Consider the following 17588-nt stretch of genomic DNA (forward strand, 5'->3'; position numbering starts at 1 on the left):
ACCTCCTTACTTTTGTACTCCATTCCCTTTGCAATAAATGATGATTAACTTTCCTAATTACTTGCTGTACCTGCATAATAATAGCCTTTTGTGATTCCTGCACCAGGACACCCAGATCCTGGTGCAGAGCTCAGAAGTGCAATCTCCCACTATTTAAATAACATGTTTTTTTTATTCTTGTTGCCAAAATGAACAATTTTACAATTTCCCACATTTATACTCCATTTATCAGATCTTTGCCCATTCACTTAACTTATCTATATCTTGTAGCTTCTTGTGTACTCTTCACCCCTTGCTTTACTGCCAATTTTTATGCCATCAGCAGCAAATTTGACAACCCTCCCTTCATCCAAGTCATAAAGTAAGTGCAAGTAGTTGAGATCCCAGCCCTGATCCCTGTGGCACACAACTCATTTGGGGATGCAATTCTCTGGTGGTATTATCACTAGACTATCAATCCAGGGACTTGGCTAATGTTTTAGGAATCCGGGTTCGAATCCTGCCATGGCAGATGGTGGAATCTGAAGTCAATAAAAAGTATCTGGAATTAAGAATCTAATGACAGCCATGAAACCATTGTTGATTGTCGGAAAAACCCATCTGGTTCACTAATATTCTTTTTGGGGAAAGAAATCTGCCGTCCTTGCCTAGTCTGGCGTACATGCGGCTCCAGAGCTGCAGCAATGTGGTTGATTCTCAACTGCCCTCTGAAATGGCCTAGCAAGGCACTTCGTTCAAGCGCAAATAGGGATGGGCGATAAATGCTGGCCAACCAGCAATGCCAGTGTCCCATGAATGAAAAAAATACACATGCCAACCTGAAAAGACCCATTTATGCCCATTTCCTGCTAGTCAGCCAATCTACTATCCATGCCAGTATGTAACCCACTATACCATGAGCTCTTATTTTCCACAGTAACCTTATCAAATGCTTTTTGGAAATCTAGGCATAGTACATCTATGGGTTCCCATTTATCCACAGCATTTATTACTTAAAGGACTTCAGTAAGTTGGTTAAACATGATTTCCCTTTCTCAAAACCTGCATAACTCTACCTGATTACCTGGAACTTATCCAAGTTTCCTGCTATAGCTTCTTTAATGATGACTTCTAACTTGCTCCCTACAACAGATGTTAAGTCAACTGGCCTGTAGTTTCCTGCATTGTCTCCTTGCCTTTTTGAATAACGGAGTTACATTTGCTATCTTCCAATTTAATGGGATTTTTCCTGAATCTAGGGAGTTTAGGAAAATTAAAACCAATGCATCAACTATCTCTCTAGCCGCTTCTTTCAAGACCCGAGGATGAAGTCCATCAGGACCTGGCCACTTGTTGGCCCAACAATTTACTCAGTGCCATTTCTCTGGTGATTGTAATTTTCTGGAGTTCCACTCCCCATTCCATTTCCTGATCTATAGTTGCTTCTGGAATGTTACTTGTATCCTCGATAGTGAAGACTGTGCAAGTTCAGTAGACTAGTGAATCAGATGGGTTTCTAAACAACAGTTGCTGATAATAATGGTGACCGTGAAACTGAGACTACCTTTCAATTCCAGATTTCATTGAATTTTAAATTTCACCAGCTGTGATGGTGGGGTTTGAACCCATAGCAGCAGAGCTTTAGCCTGTGCCTCTGGATTGCTAGTCCAGTAAAATTATCTTCACAGGACCTTCTCCACCTAACATGTAACATTCTGTGGTCCTTTTCCACTTCTGTGATTTAAAAAAAAAAATTACAGGAGATTGTTTTGAGCTTGGTAGAGATCCATAGTACTTTTCAAAGAATCACATTTACTAAAAGATTGAAGCCACAAGGTTCACTGTTTAAATCAGAATATTTTACTACACAAAAACAACTTGTAGCCCAAAACTATAAGTCGGGTATCAGAAATTTGGAGGATTAATCACTAGGTCTGAGCTCTGTTTTAAAGATTTGTGTAAGGATTGAGATTTCTTTTGTGCCTTGCACTTACTTCAAGTTGTCCCTTCAAATCTTTTCCAATCATCTCTCGGTTATAGACTTCTGTTTAACACTGAAGTGTAGCCACTTCAGAATTCTCCTGATTCTAATATTTTCAATACTGGAGTTTTGCATCTAAATATTTTTCTTCATGAGCCTTTGCACTCAATTATGGAATAATCTCATTGGATTTGGGCTTCCACATTCACTATTCATAAACTGAATTATTCTAGAATGCTGTTCACCTGTAACATTTGCTCATCCCCATCACTCCTGTTGATACATTTAACTGACTTCTTGTTATAGAGGTTGCAGTTTAAGATTGTCTTTTGTCTTTTCCGCTTTGCTGTATGTAGCTGTAGAGGCATGGATCTTGGTCAGCCTGCAGTACACAAGGTTGTTCATGTTATAGAATCCTACAGTGCAGAAGGAGATCATTTGGTCCATCGAACCTGCACGACCACAATCCCACCCAGGCCCTGTCCCCATAACTCCATGCATTTACTCTAGCTAGTCTCCCTGACACTAAGGGACAATTTGGCATGGCCAGTCCACCTAACCTGCACATCTTTTCTTCTTGAGCCTTTGCACTCCATTATGGAATAAACTATGGGAGAAGAAGGCCGGTATAGCTGAAAAAGCTTAAATTGTTGATAAATGTTGAGAGGGAGGAGGATGGGCCAGGGAGTGAAGGTTTTTTACGTCATTGGATTTGGCCTTCCACATTCACTATTTATAAACTGGATTAGTCTAGAATGCTGTTCACCTGTAACACCGCACTGAAAAGAAACCAGAGCACCTGGAGGAAACCCATGCAGACACGGGGAGAATGTACAAACTCCACACACACACTGACCCAAGCTGGGAATCGAACCCAGGTCCCTGGTGCTGTGAGGCAGCAGTGCTTGCCACCGTGCCACCCTTTATAAGTCATGGTTCAAGTCGTACTCTAGAAAAAAAGTTTGGGTGACTGTCTAATGCAGTACTGAGGTGGTGCCTTTGAATGAGATGTTAAACTAAGGCATATGTGTCTACTCGGATGCAAGGAGAATTTTCCCTGGTGCCCTGCTCAATATTTACCCCTTTGGTGATATCATTAAAACAAAGCTAGTTATTATCATGGTACTGTTTGTAGGACATACCTTACCCAAGTTTTTATGTGGAGCGAGTGTTAATGGGTTATTTTACTGTTTGGGTGCACCACTATCAAGTCTGATCCTATCTTTGGACAAACGGCCTTCAAAGGATCTGGTTTAGCAAAGATATCAGCTGTTTTCTGCTTTTTATTATTGCACAGCAATTTAATTGGAAGCTAACATACTTGCTCGAGAGCTTTTTGTATGCATTTTTACAGGTCTGAAAGCTGTACAAAACTTAAGCCACCAATATTTTTTCTTTAACTCCATTCTCACGCTATGTAATTCAGAGTAGCAAATGTGATTTCTTTATTCACCAACTGCAGTGAGTGGGTGATCTATAAGTGCTAAAGTAGCTTGTGTGGCTTTCTAGGCAGTAGCGGTTAATGTTTCTCACTTCATCATGAAGATTAGGTTCATGTTTGCCTGTTTTGCTGCAAAACTGCTTGGATAAGTCAAGTTATTTTCATAAAAATCTAAAATTTTTGGCTATGCTCTAACATTTTGTGATTGGGTGGCGAGAGGAAGATGAATTAAGAGGAGCAAAAAAACTAAACCTATGTTCTAGATTAGTTATAACATTTAATACAAGCCTATAAAATCCCCATAGGTTATTAGTTGAGGAAATGTTTGAATTTTTATTTTCAGCTTTTTATTGGTATTTTCTGGAAGCTTCAACTGCACATATATTTGCTGCAATTTATGTGCCCCGCCAGGTGTATTTCTGGCGAGAGGGAAGCACGTTAACTCGGATAGGGTGGTTTTGTCTTTGGGAGCTGCTCTTTGTGGATCAGGGGGCGGGAACTAATCCCCCTTCATACTTGCCTGCAGCCTTAAAATCAGCCCATTGTTGGCAGTAGGTGAAGTATTTTAAGATACTTGGTGAAAACCCAGTAAAATAGCATTTGCAGTGGAAGCAGAATCTTTGAATATTTTGAAGACACAGGTCGGCTGCTTATGAGCAAGGGTTACAGGCGGCAGGTGAGAATATGGGGTTGAGTTTACAATTGGATCAGCCATGATCTTAGTGAATGACAGAGCAGGCTTGAGGGGCCAAGTGCTTTATTCCTCCTCATTTGTAACAAATGGCTGCAAAACCTCCTACGCACAGTTTGGTCATGATCCTAGGAAGTGCCTTTTGGAAAACCACAGTCAGTTTTCAGAACCTGTACAATGTGATGCTGCATAAGCCTTTGCTATTGGACTGCTATCGCAAAAAAAAGGCCTCAATATTTCGCTGAATACTGACATGTTGTGCTTGAATGGAGTTTGAGTGCTACCAAATGCTTGCTCATCAGGAAGATGGATAATTGACGCATTTCTCGCAGTACCTTTTTAACGTCTTAATATGCAACATTTCTGTCAAGGCTACCCCAGATTTTGTGTCCCTCAGCTTGTCTTTTTGTTCTTCGGGATGCATCACCGGCAAGGCCATCATTTGCCTTTGCATTGATTGGCTTGCTAAGCCAGGGAGTCAACCACATGAAGGCCACAACAGGTAAGGATGGTAGATTGACTTCACTAAAGGACATGAGTGTGGTGTTTTTGAAAGATAGGCTGCAGGCCTCAAAGATTTAACAAAGGACTTGATTGAAAAGATGTTAACACTACAGGCTGCCCGTTTGCCTGTGTGATGATGTCATGTGATCGGTCTTTAAGTTTCCCCTGTTCCACGGCAAAGCTGCTAGTGAAGACACTGTAGAAATAACATTAATATACAACATCTTTCCTCCCCCTTAATTAACAGCTCCTGACACCAATAACTGTATTATATTAGCAATCAAAATTAGCAATATGACCAATTGATAAACAATATTTAATAAGTCAGACGTTCCGGAGGCTGTCATGCTCCCTGGTTGTCAGTGAACCTTGGGCATCTGCTTTTTGGTATCTATGCAACCTCTGGTGCCTTTGGTTTGGTTTGGACATCGTCCGTGGTTGTCTTAATTGGCTGATGTGGGATGCCAGCATTGGACTGGGGTAGGCACAGTAAGAAGTCTCTCAACACCAGGTTAAAATTCAACAGGTTTATTTGGTAATACAAGCTGTCCTTCATCAGATGAGTGAAGAGCTGGGTTCACAAACAGGGCATATACATGTGATAATGTGTATTTACAAGATAATGGTTGGAATGCAAGCCTTAACAGATAATCAAGTCTTTACAGGTACAGACAATGCGAGTGGAGAGAGGGTTAAGCACAAGTTAGAGGTGTGAATTGTCTCCAGCCAGGACAGTTAGTGAGATTTTGCAAGCCCAGGCAAGTCGTGGGGGTTACAGATAGTGTGACATGAACCCAAGATCCCAGTTGAGGCTGTCCTCGTGTGCGGAACTTGGCTATCCTTTTTTGCTCGACGATTCTGTGTTGTCGTGTGTTGTGAAGGCTGACTTGGACATGTCATCGATGAAGATGGAACATCTCGCCAAGGCCATCCCCACTACTTTCCTTCAAACAACCGTGCAACGTCAAACAGACCATTGTCCGCAGCAAACTATCCAGCCTTCAGAAGAACAGTGACCACGATGCCACAGCAACCTCTGCAAGATGTGCCGGATCATCGACACGGATGCCATCATCTCACGTGAGAACACCATCCACCAGGTACATGATACATATTATTGCGACACGGCCAACATTATCTACCTGATACGCTGCAGGAAAGGATGTCCTGAGGCATGGTACATTGGCGAGACGATGCAGACGCTACGACAACGGATGAACGGACACTACTCGCCAACCACCAGGCAGGAGGATTCCCTTTCTGTCGGGGAACACTTCAGTAGTCAAGGGCATTCAGCCTCTGATCTTCAGATAAGCGTTCTCCAAGGTGGCCTTCACGATACACAACGCAGAATCGCCGAGCAATAACTGATAGCCAAGTTCTGCACACATGAAGACGACCTCAACCGGGATGTGGGGTTCATGTCTCACTATCTGTAACCCCCCACGACTTGCCTGGGCTTGCAAAATGTCCTGACTTGAGACAATTTACACCTCTAACCTGTGCTCAACCCCCTCTCCACTCACATTGTCTGTACCTGTAAAGACTTGATTACCTGTTAAGACTCACATTCCAACCATTATTTTGTAAATTGAGTCTGTGCCTATATATGCCCTGTTTGTGAACCCAACTTTTCACTCACCTGATGAAGTAGCAGCGCTCCGAAAGCTTGTGCTACCAAATAAACCTGTTGGACTTTAACCTGGTGTTGTGAGACTTCTTACTGTCTGTCTTAATTGGAGTCTGGAGTGTCCTGAGGTTTACTCAGTGTTGAAGTGTTCTCAACTGAGGTTACTGTCTTCCCCAATTGGTTTCGGTAGTGTTAGGTACTCTAAGATCCAAGTCTTCTCTTGGCAAAGTTTGATGTTGGTTCTGTCTCTGGTAGATTGATTCCTGTTGCCAAAAGTTGATCCCTATTGCATCGTCTTGTGTTTGTATGGTGCAGGAAACTGGTCCTGTCTGTGCTGAGATGATGGCAGTTATCAGTTTTCATATGTGGTAATGTTCCTTGCCAGAACCTCCTTGACCCTGATGAAAAACATGTTTTGCCTTGTTCGCTTGTTGTATAACCTGATTTTTGCTGGGTTTTTTTCCTCAACAATTTCTCTTGCCTTGGATGGTTTACGCATAGTTGATGTTCAACCATGAGCAACACTGGAGAAACTTGGGTTGTTGAGTACACAGTATTTCTGTACATCAGCAGGAATTGGCTCAATCATTCAGACAATGAACCTTGCTCTCTAGTTAACGTCAACAAAATGTTTCATCTGTACAAAGCGTTCTGCCAACTCATTTGTGGCAGGATGATGAGAAGCAGATCGGATGTGTTAAATCCAGTTCTCTTGTAAATAGTTGCGATCAATTTACGAAATGAACTGTGGCCCATTATCGCTCATGAGTCGTTCAGGGTTACCAAATCTGCTGAAAATTTCACCGTTGTTCTCCGAGGGACATTGTTGTCTAATGGCAACATCAGGCCGTTTAGAATGCACATCAACTAGAATGCAAAACAAACGCCCTTTGAACAGACCAGCATAATTTGTATTTACTCTTTGCCAGGTCTCTTCTGGCCATTCCCAACGGTGTAATGGAGCTAATGGCGGCAGGTTCTGTACTTTTGCGAATGCATTTTCGGCATCGAGCCCTGGCCATCAATAATAGCTTCTTGCTATCTCCTTCATCCTTATGATGCCACAGTGGCCTTTTATGTAATTTAATACTGGTTTCCTTAATAATGGTGAAATTATGACTTTCATTCCCCAGATGAGCCAACCTGCCTCTATGGATAGTTCAAGACTTTGGGTAAAATATGGCTTAAACTCATGAAGCACCATGTCCATGACTTCTGATAGTATTGGATCACTTCTGGTATGCTTCTTGTCCTGCAGTTACAGGAGTATTATCTACTTGCTTGAAGTAGAACATGTTTCCACATGAACTGTTTTTATTGATGAATTAAGGGTAGTCTGATTCGACAATCAGCATTCCCATGCAGGTTTCACTGACAATACTTTATCATGCTTGTGTGTGCTGACAACAGCAAAGTTCACCTTTGCACCCTGCTTGCTCCCAGTTATGGAAGCTAGGTATGAGGCCCAAATATCATTGTCAGAGGACGATGGTCCATCAATAAAGTAAATTGCCTCCCATACAGGAAGTGGTAAAACTGTTATTCCAAAAATGATTCCTAGGGCCTCTTCCTCTATCTGAGCATAATTGATTTCTGCTTTATTCCAGGCTATCAATGCGAAAGCTATCAACTTCTCTTCACCTGTGGGAAACCACCGTCCCCACTCCATAAGGTGATGCATCACATGCCTGTTGCTAGGGGTAAATTTCAGATCCAAGTGTGTCAGGGCTTCTGACTTTAGTGGTGCCTCCTTAACATGTACAAACGCTTTCTCACACTGATCCACCCATTTCCAATTTCAGTTTTGATGCAAGTTGTGTAAGAATTTAAGAATAGTAACCAGATTTGGGGACAGACCTTCTGTAATAATTTAGGAAGACCAAAAAAGATTGAGGTTGGTTGACATTCTGAGGTGCATGTTTCTCTGTAATGGCTTTGACTTTCGGAGGTGACTTCTGCAGTCTCTTCATATCTCTGTCATGACCTAGGTATTCGATTGAAGGTTGGAAAAATTCATATTTGTCTTGCTGGACTCTTAATCCATAATCTTCTAATCTCTGGAATGTAGGTTGCAGAGATGTTGTTCCTCTTTTTTTCCAATAACTGAGATATCGTCTAAGTAACATTGGACTCTTCATTTTCTTCTTAAAATTTAATCCATCACATGTTGGAACAACGCAGATGTGGATGTGATGTCAAATGGTGGTCTGAAATCCAAAATAACCTTGTGTCACAATTGTCAAATATTGTTGTGAATCTGGATTGACATTCGTCTGAAGATGTGCTTGACCTGAGGTCAATTTTGCTGAAGTGTTGGCCTCCAGCTAACTTGGCGAATAAATCATCAATCAGAGGTAGAAGGTAATGCTCAGCACACATTACAGGATTGATGGTCACTTTAAAATCGCCACAAATGCATACCGATCTGTCTGTCTTCATCACAGGTACAATCAGTGTGACCCAATCACTTATTAGGGTTCGAGGACTGCCATTTTGTCCAGCTGCTCTAATTCGGTCCTATCTTGGATCTGAGTATATACAGCACTGACATATCTGCCATGAAATTTACCTTGGCCCAATTTAATCTGCTCTTTTCCAGTCAGGTTCTTCCCAGTAGTGATGGATAGTTTCCTTTTAACGATGTGCAATGACAAGTCTGCAGACTATCCATTTAACTGTACGTTATATCAATACGGCCCCTCAACTGAACCACTTCATTATAGGTTTTTAACACTGTCTTTGAGGGTTTCAAGGCAATATGTTGAAGCTCTTGGTGAATGGTGGGTCCAGCGTCCACTTCCATTTTTACTGACTGTCCGTCCAGTGAAGGGGAGACCCAGTAACGGTTTGTTGCGCCAGCAATAGCCAGTATATTTCAAAGTAAAGTTTATTTATTAGTCACAAGTAGGTTTACATTAACACTGTGAAAATCCCCTGGTCACCACACTCCGGCACCTGTTCAGGTACACTGGAGAATTTAGCACGGCCACTGCACCTAACCAGCACGTTTTTTGGATTGTGGGAGGAAACTGGAGCACCTGGAGGAAACCCACGCAGACACGGGAAGAACGTGCAGACTCCATGTAGATAGTGACCCAAGCCGGGAATCAAACCCCGGGTCCCTGGCACTGAGGCAGCAATGCTAACCATTGTGCTGCTGCTGCCGCGCGTGAGCCCCCCCCCCCCCCCCCCCCCCCCCCCCCCCCCATGACAGTTCATCTTTGATTTGATTTATTATTGTCACATGTATTAACATACAGTGAAAATGATTGTTTCTTGCATGCTATACCGACAAAACATACCGTTCATAGAGAAGGAAAGGAGAGGGTGCAGAATGTAGTGTTACAGTCATAGCTAGGGTGTAGAGAAAGATCAACTTAATGGGAGGTAAATTCATTCAAAAGTCTGGTGGCAGCAGGGAAGAAGCTGTTCTTGCGTTGGTTGGTACGTGACCTCAAACTTCAGCAGTATCTTTTTCCTGACAGAAGAAGGTGGAAGAGAGAATGTCCGGCATGCATGGGGTCCTTAATTATGCTGGCTGCTTTGCCAAGGCAGTGGGAAGTGTAGACAGAGTCATAGAACATTACAGCGCAGTACAGGCCCTTCAGCCCTTGATGTTGCGCTGACCAGTGAAACCAGTCTAAAGCCCATCTAACCTACACTATTCCAATATCATCCATATGTTTATCCAATGACCATTTAAATGCCCTTAATGTTGGCGAGTCATGCAGGGCATTCCACACCCTTACCACTCTGAGTGAAGAATCTACCTCTGATATCTGTCCCATATCTATCACCCCTCAATTTAAAGCTATGTCCCCTCGTGCTAGCTATCACCATCTGAGGAAAAAGGCTCTCACTATCCACCCTGTCTAATCCTCTGATCATCTTGTATGCCTCTATTAAGTCACCTCTTAACCTTCTCTCTAACGAAAACAACCTCAAGTCCCTCAGCCTTTCCTCATAAGACCTTCCCACCAGACCAGGCAACATCCTAGTAAATCTCCTCTGCACCCTTTCCAATGCATCCACATCCTTCCTATAATGCGGCAATCAGAACTGTACGCAATACTCCAAGTGCGGTCACACCAGAGTTTTGTACAGCTGCAACATGACCTCCTGGCTCCGAAACTCAATCCCTCTACCAATAAAAGCTAACACTCCGTACGCCTTCTTAACAACCCTATCAACCTGGGGCCAACTTTCAGGGATCTATGCACATGGACACCGAGATCTCTCTGTTCATCCACCCTACCAAGTATCTTACCATTAGCCCAGTACTCTGTATTCCTGTTACTCCTTCCAAAGTGAATCACCTCACACTTTTCCGCATTGAACTCCATTTGCCACCTCTCAGCCCAGCACTATAGCTTATCTATGTTCCTCTGTAACCTGCAACAACCTTCTGCACTGTCCACAACTCCACCGACTTTAGTGTCATCCGCAAATTTACTAACCCATCCTTCTACGCCCTCATCCAGGTCATTTATAAAAATGACAAACAGCAGTGGCCCCAAAACAGATCCTTGCGGTACACCACTAGTAACTGAACTCCAGGATGAACATTTCCCATCAACCACCATCGTCTGTCTTCTTACAGCTTGCCAATTTCTGATCCAAACCGTTAAATCATCCTCAATCCCATGCCTCCGTATCTTCTGCAATAGCTTACCGTGGGGAACCTTATCAAATGCTTTACTGAAATCCATATACACCACATCAACTGCTTTACCCTCATCCATCTCTTTGGTCACCTTCTCAAAGAACTCAATAAGGTTTGTGAGGCACGACCTACCCTTCACAAGACCGTGTTGACTATCCCTAATCAAATTATTCCTTTCTAGATGATGATAAATCCTATCTCTTATAATCCTTTCCAAAACTTTGCCCACAACAGAAGTAAGGCTCACTGGTCTCTAATTACCAGAGTTGTCTGTACTTCCCTTCTTGAACAAGGGGACAACATTTGCTATCCTCCAGTCTTCTGGCACTATTCCTGTAGACAATGACAACATAAAGATCAAAGCCAAAGGCTCTGCAATCTCCTCCCTAGCCTCCCAGAGAATCCTGGGATAAATCCCATCCGGCCCAGGGGACTTATCTATTTCACACTTTCCAGAATTGTTAACACCACCTCCTTATTAACCTCAATCCCGTCTAGTCAAATAGCCTGTATCTCAGTATTCTCCTCGACAACATTGTCTTTTTCCTGCGTGAATACTGACGAAAAATATTCATTTAGCGCCTCTCCTATCTCTTCAGGCTCCACGCACAACTTCCCACTACTGTCCTTGACTGGCCCTAATCTTAACCTAGTCATTCTTTTATTCCTGGCATACCTATAGAAGGCTTTAGGGTTTTCCTTGATCCTACCTGCCAAAGACTTCTCATGTCCCCTCCTGGCTCTTCTTAACTCTCTCTCTCTTTAGGTCCTTCCTGGCTAACTTGTAACTCTCAAGCGCCCTAACTGAGCCTTCACGTCTCATCTTTACATAAGCCTCCTCCTTCCTCTTCACACGAGACTCCACTTCTTTAGTAAACCAAAAGAGTCCATGGATGGGAGGCTGGTTTGCGTGATGGATTGGGCTACATTCACGACCTTTTGTAGTTCCATCCTTGGACTTGCTCAGCTTTCCATTTGATGCATTCAGCTTTTGCATTTTATAATTCTGGCCTGAAACTTGTTAAGCAAGATGCTTAAAGGCTAGGTCAGTGCCATATGCAATTCCTAGCATTCAATGTGTCTTTTTTGTCACAATTCCTGCATATGATGGCTTTGCACCAACAATCTGCCTGATTTTTGCACACCAATGGCAATTATAAATATGTGTCTGTATAGGTTTTCGGCTGATACCTTAATGAATTCTTGTGCTCCTTGACCATTGAGCTTCTTTGGCTGCTAATTCCATTGGTGCAGCAACTTCCAAATCTTTCTTTAGGGTTAGGGCGCAAGAACTTTTGAATAGCTACACTTCTTAACCCCAAGACTAATCTATCTCTAATGGTGTTGTTCAAGACATCCCAAATTCAGTGTTCAGCTAGTCTCGTCAAAGTAGCTACAAACTGTGTGATCAGACAGAGCCTGTGGTAAGATTCTTTCCAAAGAATTGTTTTCTCAGAATCTTTGATTACTTTTCTGTTCTTCTGGTGGCTGCACCCTGTGTCACCAGTTTAAGTGTAGTGATAATTCAAAGAAAAATACAACACAGGAACAGGCCCTTCAGTTCCAATGATTTATTTTTCTGTCAGGTGTCTACAATGCTGTTGGGCCTTTTTCCAGGTCAGCAGTTTTCTATGTGGTGGTTTTAGAAGGTAGGCTGCAGGTCTCGAATGTTTAAACAAAGAGCTTTATTGAAAGGAGGTTAACACTACAGACTGCTATGATGGACTGCCCATTTGCCTGCGCAAATGGCTGATGGTATCACGTGTTCTGCTGCAAAGTTGCTTGTGTGGAAACACTAGAAATAACATGAATACACATAGTGAACCAGATGAGTTTTACAATAATCGATGGTCATGGTCACAGTCACCTGAGACTAGCTTTTAATTCCAGATTTATTAAATGAATTTAAATTCCACCAGCTGCCATGTTGATTTGAACCCATTTTCCTCAGGGTATTAACATGGGTCTCTGGATTTATTAGTCCAGTGCATGATCATTATGCTACCATCTCCCCCATGTTGCCAGGGCATTTAAAAATTAGTGAGTGAAGAAAATTTCACAAACATTGCTCTTTAATAACCTGCTGCAGATTGAGATATTCAGAGGCTCAAATTTGATGGTTTGTCTACCCATGTGAGAGAAAAGGGAGACTTTGGGACGACTCAAAACTGCTCTTGTCATGAAAAAAAGACAAGTGGTGGAGATGTGTGCATTTTAATAGACTTTCACGTATTTCTTTTCAGCGTAACAATGTGCTGTGTGCACTCTGGTTACCCTCCAGTTAAGTTATTTATCAGGCATTTACAATAATGTAAGTTTGTAATTTACCATCCAGTAAGTTTCTGGGTAGAAAATGTTTTCAATTTGTGCCACATTCCGTCTCCTGCACAAATTTGTATCTTCTGCGGGTTTTCCTTGTCTTTTGATGCAGCATGAGACTTTTTTTAATGCTGAAATGTGGAATAATTTTTATACTTGAACTGGCAAATGTTGCCTAAAATGCAACTGACATCTGACAATATTTCTAAGTGCACTCCTAATGTAACTGCATTATTTTTTTAGACTCTTGCATATTGATTGGATATTAATGTTGTCTCATGATTTTTTATTGTAGGTGAACCTCAACGATTCTCACAATCAAATGGTTGTCCACTGGGCTGGAGAAAAGAGTAAAGTGATAGTGGCACTCGCTCGGGATAGTCCAATCTTGCAGGGACCTCACACCAGTTCTGTAAGTAAAGCATTTAAAAAATATATTTTTTATTTCCAGATGCGTGTTTCCACTCTGGAAGAACATGAAACTTTGTGGCTTCTGTATAACAAAAAAATGTGAAGCTGTAAATACATTATTTATAACTTAATGAGAAATTTGTTCCAGCTCCAAATTGGGACACCTTGTAATATTTAGTTACATGCCTATGAAATCATAAGGCATTTTTTGTATATATTTGTATGACAAATGTGCTTTGTGCATGGATTGTTGTAAAATCATATCTGGTTTATAAATCCCCTTTTGGGTATGGATGGCAGATTTCCTTCCCTAATTTGACTCCATACTGACCGCATAATGGTTGACTCTTAACTGCCCTCTGAATTTGTTTTGCAAGGACATTAAGGGTAAAAGGACAACCAGGCAACGAGTAGGGCTTATTCAGGACCACAATGGTAATTTGTGTGGGGAACCGGATGACGTAGATAGGGTTCTAAATGAACACTTTGCGTCAGTATTCACTAATGAGAGAGAGAATGTGGATATAGAAATCAGAAAAGGACTGATACAATGAAAGAAATTAACATAGTCAAAGAGGAGGTTTTGAGTCATCTGGCAGGCTTAAAAGTGGATAAATTCCCAGGCTGTTGGTGAGGCAAGGGAGGAAAGAGGAGCACTGATAATTTTTAATTTCTCTCTGGGCACAGGAGAGGTGCTAGAGGACTGGAGGACAGTCAATGTGGTACCATTATTCATGAAGGGAGGAAAGGATAAACCAGGAAGCCACAGGCCAGTCAGTCTAACCTTAATGGTGTGGAAGTTATTGGAAGCAATTCTGAGAAACAGAATTAATCTGCATTTGGAGAGGAAGGGATTAGTCAAGAACAGTCAGCATGGTTTTGTTAAGGGGGGGTTTAGTCTGACCAACCTGATCGAATTTTTCAAAGAGGTGACCAGGTGTGTAGATGAAGGCAATGCTTTTGATGTCTTCTTGGACTTCACAGCAAGGTTTTTGACAATCTCTCACTCTGGAGACTGTTAGCAAAGGTAAGAACCCATGAGATCCAAGGAAATTTGGTAAATTTGGATCCAGAATTGGCTGTGTGGCAGGAAGCAGAGTGGTGGTCAAGAGTGTTTTTCTGACTGGAAGCCTACGTCCAGTGGGGTCCTGCGGGGATCAGTCGTGACGCCCTTGGTGTTTGTGGTTTATGTAAATGATTTAGACTTGAATGTCGGAGGGTTGATCAATTAAGTTAATTGATGATTTGAAAATTGATAGGGTGGTAAATAGCAAGAAGGATAGCGTTAGATTACAGGAGGATATAGATGGGCTGATCAGTGACAAATAGAATTCAATCCAGGCAAGTGTGAGGTGATGCACTTGGGCAAGACAAATAAGGCGAAGGAATACACGATGAACAGCAAGACCTTGGGAAGCACTGAGGATCAGAGGGATCTTGGTGTGCATGTACACTGGTCCCTTTAAGGTAGTGGGACAGGTGGATAAAGTGGTTATGGAGACATGTGGTATACTTGTCTTTATCAGCCGAGGCATTAAGTTTAAGAGCAGAGAGATTATGCTTGAACTATATAAAATGTTGGTTAGGCCACAGAGTATTGTGTGCAGTTCTGGAATCCAAATTATAGGTGGGATGTGATAGTATTGGAAAGCGTGCATAGGAGATCTACCAGGATGTTACCTGGGCTGGAGAGTTTTAGTTATGAAGAGAGATGGATGGACTGGGGTTGTTTTCCTTGGAGCAGCAGAGGATACTGAGGGGGGGACATGATTGAGATGTATAAAATTAGGGGGGATGTAAGTGTAGACAGGAAGAAACTTTTTCCCTTGGCGGAGGGATCGATGACTAGGGGCATAGATTTAAGATAAGGGACACCTTGGTTGTATTTGCGAAGAGCAGTTAAGTTTCCTCGAGGGCACTTGGAGATGAACAATAAATGTTGGCCCTTCCCTCATCCTCTGAATTAATTTTTAAAAATGTATTAGGAAGAACTGTGCAGGTGTTTTTAGAGACATACAAATTAATATTTTTGCAGTGTGTGGAATTTTAAGCTGCCTTGTTTATTGCTTCATGGTACAATATGAAATTTACCCGGCAGTACTGGATGTCCCAGTGAAATACACTGCAGAGATTCAAGAAGACGGCACGTTGCCACCTCCTTTATGGGGATAGGGCCTGGATGGGATTGTTGTCAGTGCAGGCTGAATGGATCGAACGGCCACCTCCTGCATTGGGCAGTCTATGATTCTATGAATTTAGTTTGTTTCATGCAAGTCCTGATATTAGCTGCTGGGTTGGTTAGACTGGTTTTTGTTTTGTGGAACTGTTGTTCTCCTCATTGTGCAGCTGCCAGTGAGTGTTTCACAACTGATGCATTACATTCCTTGTCTGAAGTGCTGTGGTACAATTTGTTATTGTCCAAAATGTAGTGATTCAAGGACTTAGTGCAAGTTGTTTTCTTGAGTCTAAAAAAATAACAAATGATTTGTGATCTCAGTAGCAGACCCTAGTGCTAATTTAGTCTTTAAATCATTTTGGTTTATCAGGTAATTTAAATTAATCAAATTGGAACAAAGAAAAGAAGGTTCAAGTAATGGAACTGAATAAATCATTCATGCTTTGATATTGAGGTGTATGTCTTTGCTGAATCCAGAGTTTCACCAGTTTGTAGCAACTTAGTAAATTCTGGGATGGATTGATAACTTGCTGCGTGGTTCTGTTGATGTAGCTGACAATGTCCTTTGGGTAATATACGGTCATGAGGAATTTTATAACAAACAGTGAAGCAGCATCTTGAACTTTTTTCCATTACCAACATTCTATGTTAATAGTTATTAAACCATCTCGAATCATATTTGGTGACTAGCTGATAATGTTTATGACCGTTTTGATGTGGCATCTTATCAAATTTCTTCTGGAAATCTAAGTACAGTGTATCAACTGGTTCCCCTTTATCCACTGTACATGTGACTCCTTCAAATAACTCTAATATATTGGTTAAACATGATTTCCCTTTCATAAACCCATGTTGACTCTGCCTGATTGCCTGGATTTTTAAAAAAGTGCTCTGCTGTAACATCTATGACAGATGTTCAGCTAACTGGCCTGTCGTTTCCTGCTTTTTGTCTCCTACCCCGCACTCCCTTTTTTTGAATAAAGGAGTTGATATTCACTCTTTTCCAACATAAGGGCACCTTCTCTGTATCCAGGGAACTTTGGAAAATTAAAACCAACATGTTAACTATTTCACTAGCCAATTCTTTTACGACCCTGGGATGAAGTCCCTCAGGATTCAAGGAGTGGTCAGCATGAAGCTCCAATGATTTGCTAAGTACCACTTTCTTGGTGGTAATTTTCCTGAGTTTATCCCTTCCTTCCAATTCCTGATTTACAACCTTTTCTGGGTGGTACTTGTATCCTCTATAGTAAAGACTAATGAAAAATTCCTGTTCAATTCATCTGACATCTCCTTATCTTCCATTATTTACTTCCAAACATTTTCCTGATCCTATACTTTTAAACTCCTTCCATTACCTTGACTAAATACAACGATTACAGACAAAATAATCCTGATCCCTCCGTGATGACTTGCTTTTTACTGGAGATTCACAAAATTTATCAACCTGCAGTAAGCATTCAGCAATTTAAGGAAATGTACCAACCTGACATGAGTTGATTGAGATGTTGTTGCAATCTCCAAGTTTCTCTAACCGAAGCTGTTGAAATTTTGGAAAAAGTAGAGCACATCGGACAAAGCTTTTCAGGCTTGTTGTGTAATCGCATTTTGTAGAGTTAATCTAATCAGGGTTACTGAATTTTCACATTTCAGCTTGCTTCAAACATTTACATAGCCTGCTTTTAGATACCCAAAGTGTAGTTTCCTGGGAAGCTCGTGCACAATGGCTTTGCATAGAGGTCACATGTACACAGGAGTTGTGTTTGGCGAATTTGTAATTTTTATGGCAATTC

The 17588-nt window shown here is 41.7% G+C and overlaps 2 protein-coding genes across 2 annotated transcripts in view; one reads left to right on the forward strand and one right to left on the reverse strand.

Annotated features, from left to right (window-relative positions):
• LOC144479966 (uncharacterized) overlaps positions 1 to 17588 on the reverse strand; it is a 418329-nt gene that overhangs the window by 296833 nt on the left and 103908 nt on the right. The gene's annotated exons all lie outside the window — the stretch shown is intronic.
• The window catches only part of sorl1 (sortilin-related receptor, L(DLR class) A repeats containing), a 195034-nt gene that overhangs the window by 30556 nt on the left and 146890 nt on the right, over positions 1 to 17588 (forward strand). Inside the window, exon 2 of the mRNA XM_078199060.1 lies at positions 13504 to 13620. Coding sequence (XP_078055186.1) covers positions 13504 to 13620 — 117 coding nt within the window. The remainder of the gene's footprint in view (positions 1 to 13503; positions 13621 to 17588) is intronic.

This window comes from Mustelus asterias, chromosome 27, assembly GCF_964213995.1.
Source record: "Mustelus asterias chromosome 27, sMusAst1.hap1.1, whole genome shotgun sequence".
In the NCBI taxonomy this organism is placed as follows: domain Eukaryota; kingdom Metazoa; phylum Chordata; class Chondrichthyes; order Carcharhiniformes; family Triakidae; genus Mustelus; species Mustelus asterias.